We start from the raw sequence: 15,854 nt of genomic DNA, 5'->3' as shown, positions 1-15,854 counted from the left end.
GAGGAGGATCCTGGAAGTTAGACAAAATGGTTGGCTTTAGTTTTAGTTAGAGACCCTGTATCAAAAAAAAAGGGGGGGGGGGAGAAGTGGTAAAGAAAGACTCCTAACATTATCCTCTGGTCTCTAGAGCACAAACAACTACACACATGTATACATGCATGCACACACATATACACAAAACTAGGAAATCATCTATTTCACCTTTGTGGAGAAGAAAATGAGATTTTATACACTTAACTTGCTAAAGACTATTAATGAATGGTATATAATGCTGCTGTTACACAAATGTTGCTAGGGTAAAACACACCAATGAGCAGAACTACTTTCAATAAACATGTTAAATACAATCACACATAATTTGATGCAAAGATGTGTTGCATTCTTTTATGTTGCATTTGTTAAACTCTGTGGAGCTGTGATTCTTTGCCTGTCTAAAACACCTGACTGGCCAATAGCAAGGCATGGGAAAGGATAGGAGGGGTTGGCAGGCAGAGAGTATAAATAGGTAGAGAAATCTGGAGGAAAAGAAGGAGCACAACAGAATAAGGAGAGGAAAACACCATGGGCCAGTAACCCAGCTACCCAGCAAGTCATGGAATAAGAGTAAAAGAAACATTATACAGAAATAGAGAAAGGTAAAAGCCCACAGGCAAAAGTTAGACAGCATAGCTTTTTAAAAAAGCTATTTAAAAACAAGCTAAGGTAAGGCCGGGCATTGATAAGAAAGAAGACCATGTGTGTGTTTATTTGGGACCTGGATAGTGGGCCCCCAAGAGAGTAAAGAGTGAAACAAACAACAGCAAATGATCAATTTAAATACAACATTTGCCTTTGGCTATTCAGACAATTCTTACAGGTTTGTTTATGGCTTCTTTCAATAATTTTGCAGCTTCTTCCCAGTTATTTTGTTTGTTTTCTTCACAAATATTTAATGGGGATCTTCCTTGTTGGTCTGTTATGTGCTAGAATGGAGGAAGCAATGGATGAAAAGATATTACAAATACATGTTGTTCTCAAGGAATATTATTCAATTAAAACATTATACAAATACTCTGGTTAAATATTAAGTAAATATTAACCATACTTGGTATATACTAAAAAAAATAGAAAAGCTACAAAATTTAAAACATTAGTAGGATTATGTTTTGTAAAAGTTCAGTTATAGATTTAAGAAAGGTTTCCACAATTTTACTTTCCTTTTTATCAAATGATTATCAGTACAAATTCAAGAAAATGGGTAAATGGTTTTCTTTAAGACATTCAGGGGGAAATAAGATATAGAATAAACTATATATTTTGTAGAGATATATGTAATGACTATATATAACAACACAAATGTACTGAATGTTATAAACTTTGCATTTATGTTGTTAAAATAATACATTTCATGTGAAGTATACTTTATCATAATAATTCAAAACTTATGTTAATCACAGTTAACACATACATTATACTCTATAAAGTAAAATTTGTTGTTTTTAGTTGACCTGATTAGTATACAATAAAATGCTTTTGTATTACTACTTGTTAGTTGCTGAGCATTAAAATATAAAAACAGGAAATAACTTACTCTGTCAATGTCTGGGTGGGTTAGGAGGATCTGCACTATTTCTGCATGTCCCCCTCCAGCAGCGAAGTGAAGAGGTGAGCTGAGCTGCCCATTTAAAAGGTTTGGGTTGCACTTTCCTTTCTCTAGTAATATGCGAGTGGCCTCAATTTTCCCATACCTATAAAAATAATAAAATATACATAAAAAACTCCATCTGAAATGCTTCAAAATTCAAATTTTACAAGATATGTGAGGGAAATCTAGAGAACAAATGAATAATGTATTAAGATACCAAAGTATCTAGAATGCTTGGGAATATTTTTATGTATTACTGTGATTCAATTTAATTATTTCAATTTCTGACCAAGTAAGAGAGATATATTCTCAAAACAAGAGGAAAAAGATGGCATCATTATCCCATAAAGTATAAAAGTTAGCCAGGTGGTGGTGGCGCACGCCTTTAACCCCAGCACTCAGGAGGGAAAGGCAGGCAAATCTCTGTAGTTTGAGGCCAGCCTGGTCTACAGAAAAAGTTCCAGGACAAACTTCAAATAAATAAATAAATAAATAAATAAATAAATAAATAAATAAATAAATAAATAAATAAATAAATAGAAAAAAGAAAAAATAAATAAAAGTACAGGACCTCTGCAGGACCAGGCCTGAAACAGAAACACCCGCAGAAGCAGGCCCAAGCCAGTAACCTCCATAGGGCCAGGCCAGAGCCAACAACCTCTGCTAGAGCAGGCCTGAGCCAGTGCCCTTAGCCAGAGTAGGTACAAGGGAGCAATCTCCAAGGGACCAGGCCTGAGCCAGAAACCTCCCTAGGACCAGGCCTGAGCCAGTGACCGCCACAAAGCAGCCAAGCAAGTGACCTTGACAGGACCAAGCCAAGGCCAGCTACTTCTGTGGGAGCAGGCCTGAGCCAGTGACCTTTGTGGGGCTTGGCCAGAGCCAGCAACCTCTGCAGGAGCATCCACAGGAGTAGACCTGAGCCAACGACCTCAACCAGAGCAGGACTGAGCCAGTGACCTCCACAAGAGGAGGCCCAAGCCAGCAACCTCTACCAGAGGAGGCCCAAGCCAGCAACCTCAGCAGGAGCTGGCCCAATCAAGTGACCTTCTTGAGCACAGGCCCGAACAACCTCCAGGATTGTAGAGTGATTACTGGGAGAGTCAAGCAACTTCCAGGAATGTCAAGTGACTGAAACCATGGCCCTGACTCCACCACCAGGAACAACCATCTGAGCCTTGGATCCACTGGAACCTGAAAGAGCAATCACCAGAGACTAGACCCCCAACTACATCAATCAGAGAAAAAGATGAGTAGACAAGGTAAAAACACACTCAACACCACAAAGATGAACATGAAACCAATATAAACTAGTGGCTACAAAAAAGCAGGATGGATACCACAGTACAGATGTAGCAGAAGTAAATGACCTAAAAGATAACTTTAGGAGCATGTTTGAGGCCCTTAAAGAAAAAATTAAAAAAAATTTTCTCAAAAAAACTGGAGGAAAAGACAAACAAACAAAAAGAAATCAGAAGAAATAAACAAATCCCTTAAAGAAAACCAAGAAAAAGCAACCAAACAGTTGAAAGAAATAATTAAAGGCTAGAAACACGAAATAGAGATAATAAAGAAAAACACAAACCAAGGGAACTCTGAGGACAGAAAATATAGTAAAATGATCAGGAAGCATAAGTGCAACATAAACAGCAGAATACAAGAGATGGAAGACAAAAATCTCAAGTGCTGAAGATAAGATAGAGGAAATAGACTCACCAGTCAAAGAAAACATTAAATCTAACACAAGCTTAACCCAAAACATCCAGGATATATGGGACACCATGAAAAGACCAAACCTAAGAATAATAGAGATAGAAGGAGAAGTTCAACTCAAAAGCACAGAAAATATATTCCACAAAAATGACAGAAGAAAACTTTCCCAACCTAAAAAAAGATATGCATATCAAGATACAAGAAGCTTACAGAACACCAAATAGACTGGACCAAGAAAAAAAAGTCCCTTTGTCAAATAATAATCAAAGCACTAAACATACAGAAGAAAGAATATTAAGAGCTGCAAAGAAAAAAGGCCAAGTAATAGATAAAGGCAGACCTATCAGAATTACACCTGACTTGTCAATGTAAACAATGAAAGCCAGAAGGTCCTGGTCAAAAGTTATGTAAACATTAAGAGACCACAGATGCCAGCCCAGACTACTATACCTAGCAAAACTTTCAATCACCGTAGCTGGACAAAACAAGATATTCCATGACATAACCAGATTTAACCAATACCTAGTTAATGAGAAGAGTTGGTTCTTTGAGAAAAATCAATAAAAGAGACTAACCTTTATCCAAACTAAACAAAAGAGAGAGAATATCCAAATTAACAAAATCAGAGATGAAATGGGAGACATAACAACAGAGACAGAGCAAATCCAGAAAATCAGGTCATACTATGAAAACCTGGACTCTACAAAATTGGAAAAGGTAAAGGAAATGGACAATTTTCTGGATAAATATCACTTAACAAAATTAAATCAAGAAATTAAGTAGACCTACAATTAGTAAAGAAATAGAAAGATTCATCAAAAGTCTCCCCCCCAAAAAAAGGTCCAACCAAAAAGATTATTTCAGTGCAGAATTCTACAAGATTTTCAAAGAAGAACTAATACCAATACTTCTCAAAGTTGTTCCACACAATAGAAACAGGATTAACATTACCGAACTCTTATTATGAGGCTACAATTACCCTGATATTCAAACTACACAAAGATATGATTAAAAAGGAGAATTACAGACCAATGTCACTCATGAATATTGATGCAAAACTATTCAATAAAAGACTAGCAAACCGAATCCAAGAATACATCAGAAAAATCATCCATTATGACCAAATCGATTTCATCCCAGGGATGCAGGGAAGGTTCAGCATACGAAAATCTGTCAATGAAATCCACCATATAAAGAAACTGAAAAAGCAAAACAAAACCCCACATGATCATCTCATTAGATGCTGAAAAAGCCTTTGACAAAATATAACATCTCTTCATGATAAAGGTCTTCAAGAGAGTAGGAATAAAAGGAACATACCTAAACATAATAAAGGAAATCTACAGCAAGCCAACAGCTAACATCAAACTAAATGGAGAGAAACTCCCACTGAAATCAAGAACAAGACAAGGTTGCCCGCTGTCTCCATATCTGTTCAATATAGTGCTTGAGGTTCTTGCTAGAGCAATAAGACACCAAAAGGAGACCAAGGGACACAAATCGGTAAAGAAGAAGTCAAACTCTCACTATTTGATGGTGATATGATAGTTTATATATGTAACCCCAAAAATTCTACCGAACTTCTACACCATATAAACACCTTCAGTAATGTAGCAGGATAAAAGAGTAACTCAAAAAAAAATCAGTAGCCTTTCTTTACACAGATAATAAATGGGCTGAGAGAGCAACCAGAAAATTTCACCCTTCACAATAGCCACAAATCACATAAAATATCTTGAAGTAACACTAACCAAGGAAGTGAAAGCCCTATTTGACAAAAACTTTAAGTCTTTGAAGAAAGAAATTGAAGAAGAAACCGAAAATGGAAAGATCTCCCATTCTCTTGGATAAGAAGGATCAACATAGTAAAAATGGCAATCCTACCAAATCTGTAGATTCAATGCAATCCCCATCAAAATCCCAACACAATTCTTCACAGACCTTGAAAGAACAATAGTCAACTTCATATAGAAAAACAAAAAGCCCAGGATAACCAAAACAATCCTGTACAATAAAGGAACTGCCAGAGGCATTACCATCCCTGACATCAAACTCTATTACAGAGCTACAGTAATGAAAACAGCATGGTATTGGCATAAAAACAATAAAAACAGAGATGTTGACCAATGGAACTGAATTGAAGACCCAGATATTAATCCACACACTTTTGAACACCAGATTTTTGACAAAGAAATTAAAATTATACATTGGAAAAAAGAAAATGTCTTGAACAAATGGTGCTGGCATAACTGGATATCAACCTGTAGAAAAATGCAAATAGATCCATATTTATCACCATGCACAAAACTCAAATCCAAATGGATTAAAGACCTCAATACAAATCTGCCCATACCGAACCTGATAGAGGAGAAAGTGGGAAGTTGCCTTCAAAGCATGGGCACAGGAAACCACTTCCTAAGTATAACCCTAGTAGCACAGACAATAAGAGCAACAATAAATAAATGGGACCTCCTGAAACCGAGAAGCTTCTGGAAAGCAAAGCACACAGTCAACAAGTCAAAAAGGCAGCCTACTGAATGGGAAAAAAATCTTTACTAACCCCACATCAGACAAAGGACTGATCTCCAAAATATATAAAGAACTCAAGAAATTAGACATTAAAATTCAAAATGACCCAATTAAAAAGTGGTGTACTGAACTAAACAGAGATTTCTCAACAGAAGAATTTCAAATGGCCAAAAGATACTTAAGGACGTGTTCAACTTCCTTAGTTATCAGGGAAATGCAAATCAAAACAATTTTGAGATACCATCTTACTCCTGTCAGAATGGCTAAGACCAAAAACACTAATGATAACCTATGCTGGAGAGGATGTGGAGTAAGGGGAACACTCCTCCATTGCTGGTGAGAATGCAAACTTTCTAGTGATGAGGCGAGCACTTTGGAAATCAGTATGGCGGTTTCTCAGAAAACTGGGAATCAACCTACCTCAGGATTCAGCAATACCACTCTTGGGAATATACCCAAAAGATGCTCAATCATACTACAAAAGCATTTGTTCAACTATAATCATAGCCAGAACCTGGAAACAACCTAGTTCCCCCTCAATTGAAGAATGGATAAAGAAAGTGTGGCACATCTACACATTAGAGTACCACTCAGCGGTTTAAAAAAAAATGACATCTTGAATTTTGCATGCAAATGGATGGGATTAGAAAACACTATCCTGAGTGAGGTAACCCAGACCCCCCAAAAAACAAATATGGTATGTACTCATTCATAAGTGGATAATAGCCATAAACAAAGGACACTGAGCCTATAGTTCATGATCCTAGAGAAACTAAGTAGTAAGGTGAACTCAAAGAAAAACATATATAGACCTACCTGGAAATTGGAAACAGACAAAAATTTGGGAGCATGGGGGGCAGGGGGTAGAAGGAAGGGGAGAAGGGGAGGTTGAGGAGAACTTGAGGGAATGGGATAGTCGAGATGGAGGAAGGACAGATATGAGAGCAAGGAAAGAGATATCTTGATTGAGGGAGCCATTATTGGGTTAGCAAAAAACCTGGCTCTAGAAAAATGCCAGGAATCCACAAAGATGACCCCAGCTAAGACCCTAAGCAATAGAGGAGAGGGTGTCTGAACTGGCCTTACCTGTGTAGTTAGACTGATGATTATCTTAAATATCACCATAGAACCATCGTCCAATAACAGATGGGGAACAGAGACAATGACCCACATCAGGGCACTGGACTGAGCTCCCAAGATCTAGTTAAAGAGTGGAAGGAGTGAGAGATGAGCAAGGACTTCAAGACCATTAGGGGTTCATCCACTGAGACAGTTTGCCTGAGCTAATGGTAGCTCTCCAACTGAACTGGGAGTGAATGAGCATGGGAACAAACAAGTCTCTCTGAAGATTGTTGACAGGTGGGGCAGACTGAGGGGCCACTGATAGTGACACTGGGACTTGTTTCTACTGCATGTACTGGCTTCTTGGGATCCTATTCTCTTTGGATGTATACTTTGCTCAACCTAGACGTAGTAGGGAGGGCTGTGGACTTTCCACAGGGCAGGTGCATTGCCCTCTCTTAGGATTGAAGAGGGTGGGGTAGGAGGGTGTGTGGAGGGAGTCGGAGGAGAGGAGGGAGTGGGAATTTTGATTGTTTTTTTTTTTTAAGTAATAAAATAATAATAAAAAAACAAGATCAACTCAAAAAATCTGTTTTATGTGTACGGTTACTTTGCCTACATATATGTCTGTGAATCATTTGCATGCAATGCCTTTTTTGGACCTCCTGGAACTAGAATTTCTGATGGCTGTCAGCCATGTGGGCATCGTGAATGGAACCCAGCTCCTCTGACAGAAACCTCTTAACTATTGAGCCAGCTGTCTGGCATTTCAAATTTTTACTTATCAAAATAGTATACACTCTTTGAAAATTATTGGAAAAGAAAAAAGATACAGCACTAGTCCAAGGATATTTTAAAAAGTATTTTGGAAAAAAAGATTTTGAATTGGATTTTAAATAGGACAGAACTTAAAAGATGAAGAAAGCAAAAAATTTTAGATTTGGGAAAAAGGAGTAAGTAACACAAGATCTCAGGTGAGTACCAAGCAGGTGCCAGGTACACTGAGTCAAGACCAAAGACATGCTGAAGGCTGGTTTGAAGCAAAGGCAGAAAAGGACTTGCTGTTTGGAAAGAAGAACATAGTAGGGAAGAAGGGAAAGGGGAATCTGGTTTTCGCTGTAGTGCATTTGGGGAAAATGGCATATCAAATATGGGGTAATTTGCCTTCAGCATTTGTTTTCTTTCCCTCCACAAACCCCATGCTTTCACCATACTCTGAACTGGCACTTATGTTCTATCTTGTCTTAGTCATATCCCCTCACACTGCGGTTTTTACTACTTCTAATATGTTTTTTCCTTTCTCCCCATTTTGTTCAGAGTTTAACAGTCTATTATTATTCTGAATTAAGATACATTGTAGCTTCCTAATACTTTTAGCATTTTATTTCTGTTTCATCTTCCTTTATGTGCTTCTCTTCTCTGTCAACTTGGAAATCCCTTAGGATGGTGTTAGTGTATTCTTTAGTGTGCTTTATGCCTATAAGAGAAGGGATTAAACTGTTTAGTAGCAACTAAAAATGCATTAACAGTATTGAGGATAAAGGAAAGGCCTGGAGTATTTATCTGAGAATATATAAAACCATTCAATTGAGCACAACTATTGTTAAGTCTGAAAGAATGTATAATCCTTAACAAAGAACTCATCCTACAACACTGAACTCCATTCAGAAAAATACGCTTTCAGGAAAAGACAGGAAAGAAGGTGTGAGATAGACCAGCTCCAACAACAACAAGAATAACTACACAAACGTGAGTTTTGTATGACATTTAAACTTTTCTTATTTAGCTATTTAATACAGTTTTCACAACAAAGTATGAGTTGGGTAGTGGTAATTGTATCAGATTAGAAAAATGACGTTTGAATCAGTTATGTAATTATCAACAATTTCATGACTATGAGAATGAGAATCTAGTTTTCTGAATTCAATAGGAAAGGGCCAACTATAACAATATAATATTCAATAATAATAATGATAAGGAAAACCTTTTCAAATTCAATTTGCTGAAAACACAGGAATAGGATGGAGTTTTTTAGAAGCTTCATGACATGTTTTAAAACATAACTGGTTGTCAACATGTACAAGAATGAAAATAGATCCATGAACAAAACTCAAGTCCAAGTGAATCAAAGACCTCAACACGAATCCAGTTACACTGAACCTGATAGAAGAGAAAGTGGGAAGCAGCCTTGAACGCACTGGCACAAGAGACCACTTCCTAAATAACCCCAGTAGCACAAACATTGAGACCAACAATTAATAAATGAAAACTCCCAAAACTGAGAAGCTTCTGTAAGGCAAAGGACACAATAAATAAGATAAAATGACAACCTACAGAATGGGAAAAGATCTTCACCAACCCCACATCTGACAGAGGGCTGATCTCAGAACTTAAGAAACTAGAAATCAAAAAACCAAATAATTCAATTAAAAATGGGATACAGATCTAAACAGAGAATTCTCAACAGAAGAATCTCAAAAGGCCAGAAGATATTTAAGGAATTGATCAACATTCTCAGTCATCAGGGAAATGCAAATCAAAATGACTCTGAATACACATGTCAGAATGGGTAAGATCAAAGACACTGAGGACAGCTTATATTAAAGAGGACGTGGAGTAAGGAGAATGCAGGGGGAAGGGCTTAGTCCTGACTCAATTTAATGTGCTAGGCCTTGTTGACTCCCCAAGGGAGGACTTACCCCTTCTGAATGCAAACAAGAGAAGGAATGGATGGTAGGTGGGTTGGGAGGGAGTGGGAAGAGGGGTAGGAGAGGGAAATATGGTTGGTATATAAAATGAATCAAGAATTTAAATAAAAGAATATATTTCCAAGATAAAGTAAGCTTTTTTCTAGTTTTTAATTCTTTTTCTTTTGAGATAGGATCTCACTATAGAGCCCTGGCTGGTATATAACCAAGCCTGGCTCGAACTTGTAGCAATACTCCTGTCTCTGCTTTCCAGTTGCTAGGGTTACAAGTGTGTAGCACCCATGATGGACTATAACCATTCTTTCTTCAGATTCACATTAATCCAATAAGATTATCATTTTCAGTTGACAGGAAATTTTATCAAAAGAAAAAAATTTTCCTTCTGTATTCTACTAATAAGACATTATAACTAAGAATAATAAAAATTAACTAATTTTAGATTTAGATATCACACAATTTGTACATTTTAACAATTCTTTCTCTTCTTTCTCTCCTCCCCCACCCCTTCCCTTCCTTCTTGACATATTAGGCATATGCCATACCACTGAACTCAATCATATTTATTAATCAAAGCCAACATTTATTCAACATTTACTATGTGCTCTCAATTACTTTATTTGTATTTTCTATTTTATCATTTTAAACTCCATCTTGTAAATACATAAGCAGGTTATTAGGATGTTAAGTAACTTAGTAAGGATCATATTTAGGAACTAAGTACTGCTACTAAAACCTTGGCATATCTCTAAACACATTAAATGTTATACCATACTTTTGTTTGTATGTGGTAGGCAGTTCAAAGTTTTACTTTTCTTTTACTAGAGAAGAAATAACCTCTGCTACATAATGGAAAGCACAAATATATAAATCTGAGATTCCTAAATTAAAGCTCACTATTGTCATTCTCAATTCTGCAGCAAATTTTGAGGATTGAAGTACAATCTACACCTTCATTTTAGCTCTAATATTGTTTCTACTACCAGTGTTTATTAGTTATGTGAGGAAAAATATACTAGACCAGTTAGAGATTATTTAGGGTAGCTTTCTAAATATAAATATAAAAACTTCACAGGTTTCCCCCCCTGCTACTGGGGATTAAACCCCGGACCTCATGTACACCGATCAAATGCTCTGCCACTGAACTACATTACCTAACAAGAGGATACTTATAAACAGAAAAATTTTCAGAGAAATAGAAAAAGCATGAATATTAAAAATAACCATTAATCAGCTCAATACAAATATTAGAATCAGATAAATAAAAGTTTGAATTGGAAAAAACTCTAGAATGGTCTAATTACTTCCTACTTGTTACTTCTGTAGTGCTGATGATTGGACCTGGGGCTTTGTATACTCTAGGCAAGTCTATTTCTCAACCCTAATTACTGTAATTTATTATAGATAAGCAAACTGAAAAGTAGACAGTTCTGAAGTTCCTGCAAGGTCAGTGTGACACAGCTAAAACACTCTGGACATTTAATAGAAAGTAAATAATGCAGCATTCTTTACAAAAAGTTAAGATCATTTAAAACACTACATTAAAAGCAATCTCATAAAAAATGGAATGACTAGGTCTTTTTGAGACAATAATCTCTAACAGTTCATTACTGCCGTGAAATAAAAACTCAGTTCAGCTAAGCATCATTATTATGTGAGCAGAGTAACAGTGCCAAGAGCTATACTAGGACCAAACACAAAGAAAAACTCCAAATATGTTCCAATCTGGTAAAACAGAAGGTAATGATTCTAAGAATCTCTGAAGAAGAATTTGTTAGGCTTATTGATAGATTATTAGATTCTGAAAGATCTAAACGGATAATTTTCTTCTTCTTCTTCTTCTTCTTCTTCTTTTTTTTTTTTTTTTTAGTTTTTATTCAATGTGTCTTTCACACCATACACCTAATGGATAATTTTCTATCATGATATAAGGTCAAATCCCATGTACTTAACGACTGTCAATTTTACAGTAAGAATAAACCAATGTAATACAATATAATAGTATCATGAAGAGGCAATATCACAGTTTGCACTAACATTTACTAACTACTGGCCATTTTACTGTATGGCTTACTATGGCTAAGAAGACGGCCAGTGCCTTATTTGTGGCAGATTTGGCAATTATGAACAGTAGCATACACAGAGTTATCAAAACATCAGAATAGAATGCTCAAAAGACAAACATGGCATAGATGCTATTTGGAATGAGAACAGTTTTCTAGTAAGAAAAAATAATATAGTCATAAATTCCTAAAAAGAATAATCTATTTACCAGCATGCATAATGAATGGGTGCCCAGTGGTCATTATCCAGTTGGTTGACTGAAAATCCCTTACTGAGAAGATGGCTTAGTAATTCTGAATCTCCTTCACAGGCATTTCGATGCAAAGGAAAGTCATCAACCCATTGCCGTTCTCTAACCATAAAAAAGAAATTAAGACAGTATAAACGTTGTGGAAACTCACATTACGTCAAAACAGAAGTGATACATCTATGAAGAGGACCTATCACTGTGCAGCTGTTGGCCCGTGACCACACTGCTCCCTTACTGCCTACATACATTTCAGCATCAAGTTATGAGAGCCAGTTAGAGTAAAACCAAAACAGTACTTGTCTTCCATGACACTGCTCATGCTTCGCTGCCATTTTTCCTGCTTGGGAATTTGGATTTTTGAGTAGTCCGGAGCTCCTAAACCGAAGTATGGATTTATTACCACTTTATCTACCTAGAAAAGGAAAAAAAGTTAAAATAAAAACTCCCTAAAAGTCTCATATACTTGATTTTCATATATATATATAAATAAAGCGTTGGTACTATTTTAATGTTTTCCATGACAACCAATGTGTTTTTGTTATATTCGAAATGTCTTTTGAAGTAAGAGTCAACTGAATCTCTTACCCGGTTTGTGTACTGAAGCTCTGATCCAAACAAAGGGTTGTAAATGCAGGTGTCTGCTTTTTCTAGGGCTAGCATTTTATTTTTTATTTCTAGTGCACTATAGCCCATATGCAGTGAGTTTTCTGTCTGACCTGATTCAGCAGCATATGCAGGGTTTATAACATTTGTCTTTATCCGCTCAAGGGGAGAAGGTCGGAATAAAGCTGGAATAAAGTGAGACTGCGCATGACGTTCATCTAGCCACCTGGCAGAGAGGAAAAAGTCAAAAGTGAAGGTGACAAAGGCAGACTGCTCTAGAACTCTGACATGTGACATATTCTAATATTATGTCCAGCTTTAAAATATGTTTAGTATTAAGTATTTAATAAAAAGCTTTGTCAACAGACACAGCAATTATTCTAAAATGTCTATGCCATTATAATCATAAAACAACTTTAGAAAATATAAAATACTTCTATACTGGGCCTCCTGAGATGTGATATTACCAGAAGACAGACTATAACTGTTCACTGACAAGAGTAACTACTATGCCTACTTTATCCAAAAAAAAAAAAAAAAAAATCTTGATCCTGAAAACTGAGAAGTGTTTATTATTTTGGAAAGATAAAATTAATATCTTCTAAGTAGTCAAGGCAAACTTAATTGGGGGATTTTTTTCATCCTTATAGCTGAAAAACTGACCATTTTTGAGAAAGGTTATTTTTCAGTAATATTTTCCCACAAGAGAACCACAGACTAATTTCAATTATGATTGATTAAAAATATTCTTAATGTGTTTCTTACTTATCCAAGGCTATTAACATCCTTGCTGTAAGTGTTGCAAAGTGAGTACTAGACTCACTACAAACCCTCATAATATCTTGTAAGCAGTAAAAAATTGGGCATCCGGGAGTATATGAATATTTAGTATTATCTGAAAAAGAAAAAGAAATTATTCATTACATAAAGTTTACAAATACGTGTTCTTAATGTAGAGCATGTTCTCAAAATTTGTGGAATATATCAGAAATTGTTCTGTATTTGAAATTAGAAGGCCTGGATTCAAGTGACAACCAACTCTGACTTGTCCCCTTTGATGAATACAGCATTTTTATATCTTAAATTTTAGTGTGTTTGTGTATAGATCAGGGAACAACTTTTGGGAGTTGGTTCTTGTCTTCCACCTTGTTGATACAATGTGTCTTGTTTTCTGCTATCTGCAGCTCTCCAGGAGAGCTGGCCCATGAGGTTTTGGTTCATTCATTTTATCTCCATCACCCGAACTCACAACTGGAATGCCGTGAATCCAGAGGCTTTGGGCTGTTTTATGTGATCCAGAGATCAAACTCAGGTCATCAGGATTGCATAGCAAGCACTTTTAGTCACTAAGCCAGACTTCTGGTCCCAGCATTTATAATCTTTTTCTCAATAATGTTGTAAAATCTACTATGATTTCCAACATCATTTAAAATGCTACATATTTTAAAAACTTTAGAACACTTAGAAGAATGTGTTTTGTTTACTAAAGCTGGTCAACAAAATAATGCAGCAGTAGGCTGATGGATGTCTCTGTTAGGTCATTAAATTTTTACCAGAAGTATCACTAACTTACATGAGACAAACACTCTATGGTTTGCAAAGTTCCTCAATGAATTCTCTCTATACTACAAATCAAGTGAAAGCATGGAATGATATTGTCTCTATTCACATATAGTTAATTTTAAATCTTAAAGATGCGCCCAAAGTCTCAAAATGAAATAGCTACAGGATCTGCACTGAAACTCAAAATTCCTTTCTATTATTCCAGGATATCTAAAGCTCAATTAAAATTTTTATATTAGATCTATGTTGTGTAAACGTTATCAACCATATTACTGGACAGAGTATTTTAGAACAACATTTTCTTGGCCTCATTGTGTTGTATCTATTTTTAGCCTATTAATGGCATATCCTTTGAAAAAATGCTTTATAACCAGAATACTTTTGTTTCCTTTTTCCCAAACAGGGTTTCTCTGTGTAGCCCTGGCTGTACTGGAACTTAGTAGACCAGACTGGCCTAGAACTCACAGAGATCTGCCTGCCTCTACCTCCCGAGTGCTGGGATTAAAGGTGGAGCACCACGGCCGCCCAGCCAGAACAGTTTTTAACTTTAAGTGTATGAGTTTTGCCTGCAAGTATGTCTGTCCACCACAAGCATGCCTTGTGCCTTCAGAGGCCAGAAGACAGTGCTGCATCTCCTGGAACTGGAGTTACAGATGGTGTGACCCACTTGTGAATGATGGGAACTGAACATGGAAGCACAGTCTGTTTTTAACTGCTGAACCATCTCTAGCTCCTTAACCTGAACACTTTTAATTTCAATTACTCCTTCTCTCTTCACATCTCCATCTTAAAAATGGAAATGAAAACATTATGAATTAGCCAAGAAACCTATACATTACTTTGAAATTAATATATGATAATTTTTCTTCGTTAACTTAAGAATATGTATAACAATATTACAGTAGTAACTATAAAAATACATTCCTAAGTATGTCAGTAAATTTTCAATTAACATTCAAAATACCTAAAAATCTAAATTCAGATTACCTTTGACAACTGACGGAACAATAAATAGTGCTGCTTCTCTGCCTGCTTTCTCTCCATCCAGAGGAAATTTCTTCATTAGTACTACTCGTTTTCCTAATTAAAAGAAAAAAAGAAAAAGAGCAAAGATGAAAGTAAAGGGTTATTTTGTTTGCTTTGTTAAGATAGAGTCCCTCCCAAACTAAGCCCTCTGAATGTGGGTGACAGTTATGTAGCTTGATCTGTCTGGTGTGGCCCTAGCAGGCAGTGGGACCACGACAGCCTATCTTGGGTGAATGAACTGGCTTTCTGGAGCCCATCCCACCACACCTTGTTCAGCCTTGATACAGGGGAAGGGGCTCGGCGCTGCCTCAACTTGGTATACCAGACTCTGTTGACTCCCAAGGGAGGCCTTACTCCCTCTGACGAGTGAATGAGGGTAAAGAGGTATGGGAAGGGGGGCAGGAGAAAGGGAGGAGGGGGAACTGGGGCTAGTGTGTAAAATTAAAAAAAATTTTAAATTAAAGAAAAAAATAAGATTCCCTCATTATAGCCCAGGCTAGCCTTTAATTCATGATTCTGCTGCCTCGGTCTCTCAAGTTTCAAGATTGCAGCTGCAAGCCATCATACCTGACTGAAAATAATAGATACTTAAATCTGACAAATTGCCTTCTGGATTAGAAAACAAGTTTTTAGGGGTTGGAGATACCTCTCATTGGTATAACACTTGTCCAACAGGACCAAGGGTCCAAGCTTGATCTCTTGCATCACATAAATAAAT

General features: G+C 36.5%; 1 protein-coding gene across 4 annotated transcripts in view; it reads right to left on the bottom strand.

Moving 5' to 3' along the window:
* Positions 1 to 15,854, bottom strand: part of Krit1 (KRIT1 ankyrin repeat containing) — a 72,265-nt gene that overhangs the window by 50,077 nt on the left and 6,334 nt on the right. For all 4 annotated transcript variants that reach the window (XM_050129984.1, XM_050129985.1, XM_050129982.1 and 1 more), the window contains exons 4-10: positions 15,098 to 15,190; positions 13,313 to 13,442; positions 12,530 to 12,773; positions 12,241 to 12,356; positions 11,903 to 12,046; positions 1,571 to 1,727; positions 855 to 962 (exon numbers count right to left, since the gene is read on the bottom strand). In XM_050129984.1, the coding sequence (XP_049985941.1) occupies positions 855 to 962; positions 1,571 to 1,727; positions 11,903 to 12,046; positions 12,241 to 12,356; positions 12,530 to 12,773; positions 13,313 to 13,442; positions 15,098 to 15,190 (992 nt within the window). The remainder of the gene's footprint in view (positions 1 to 854; positions 963 to 1,570; positions 1,728 to 11,902; positions 12,047 to 12,240; positions 12,357 to 12,529; positions 12,774 to 13,312; positions 13,443 to 15,097; positions 15,191 to 15,854) is intronic.

This window comes from Alexandromys fortis, unplaced genomic scaffold (genome assembly GCF_014885135.2).
Source record: "Alexandromys fortis isolate MF-2015 unplaced genomic scaffold, M_Fortis_MF-2015_v1.1 scaffold_310, whole genome shotgun sequence".
NCBI classification, from domain to species: domain Eukaryota; kingdom Metazoa; phylum Chordata; class Mammalia; order Rodentia; family Cricetidae; genus Alexandromys; species Alexandromys fortis.
This window is presented reverse-complemented; position numbering and strand designations above follow the sequence as displayed.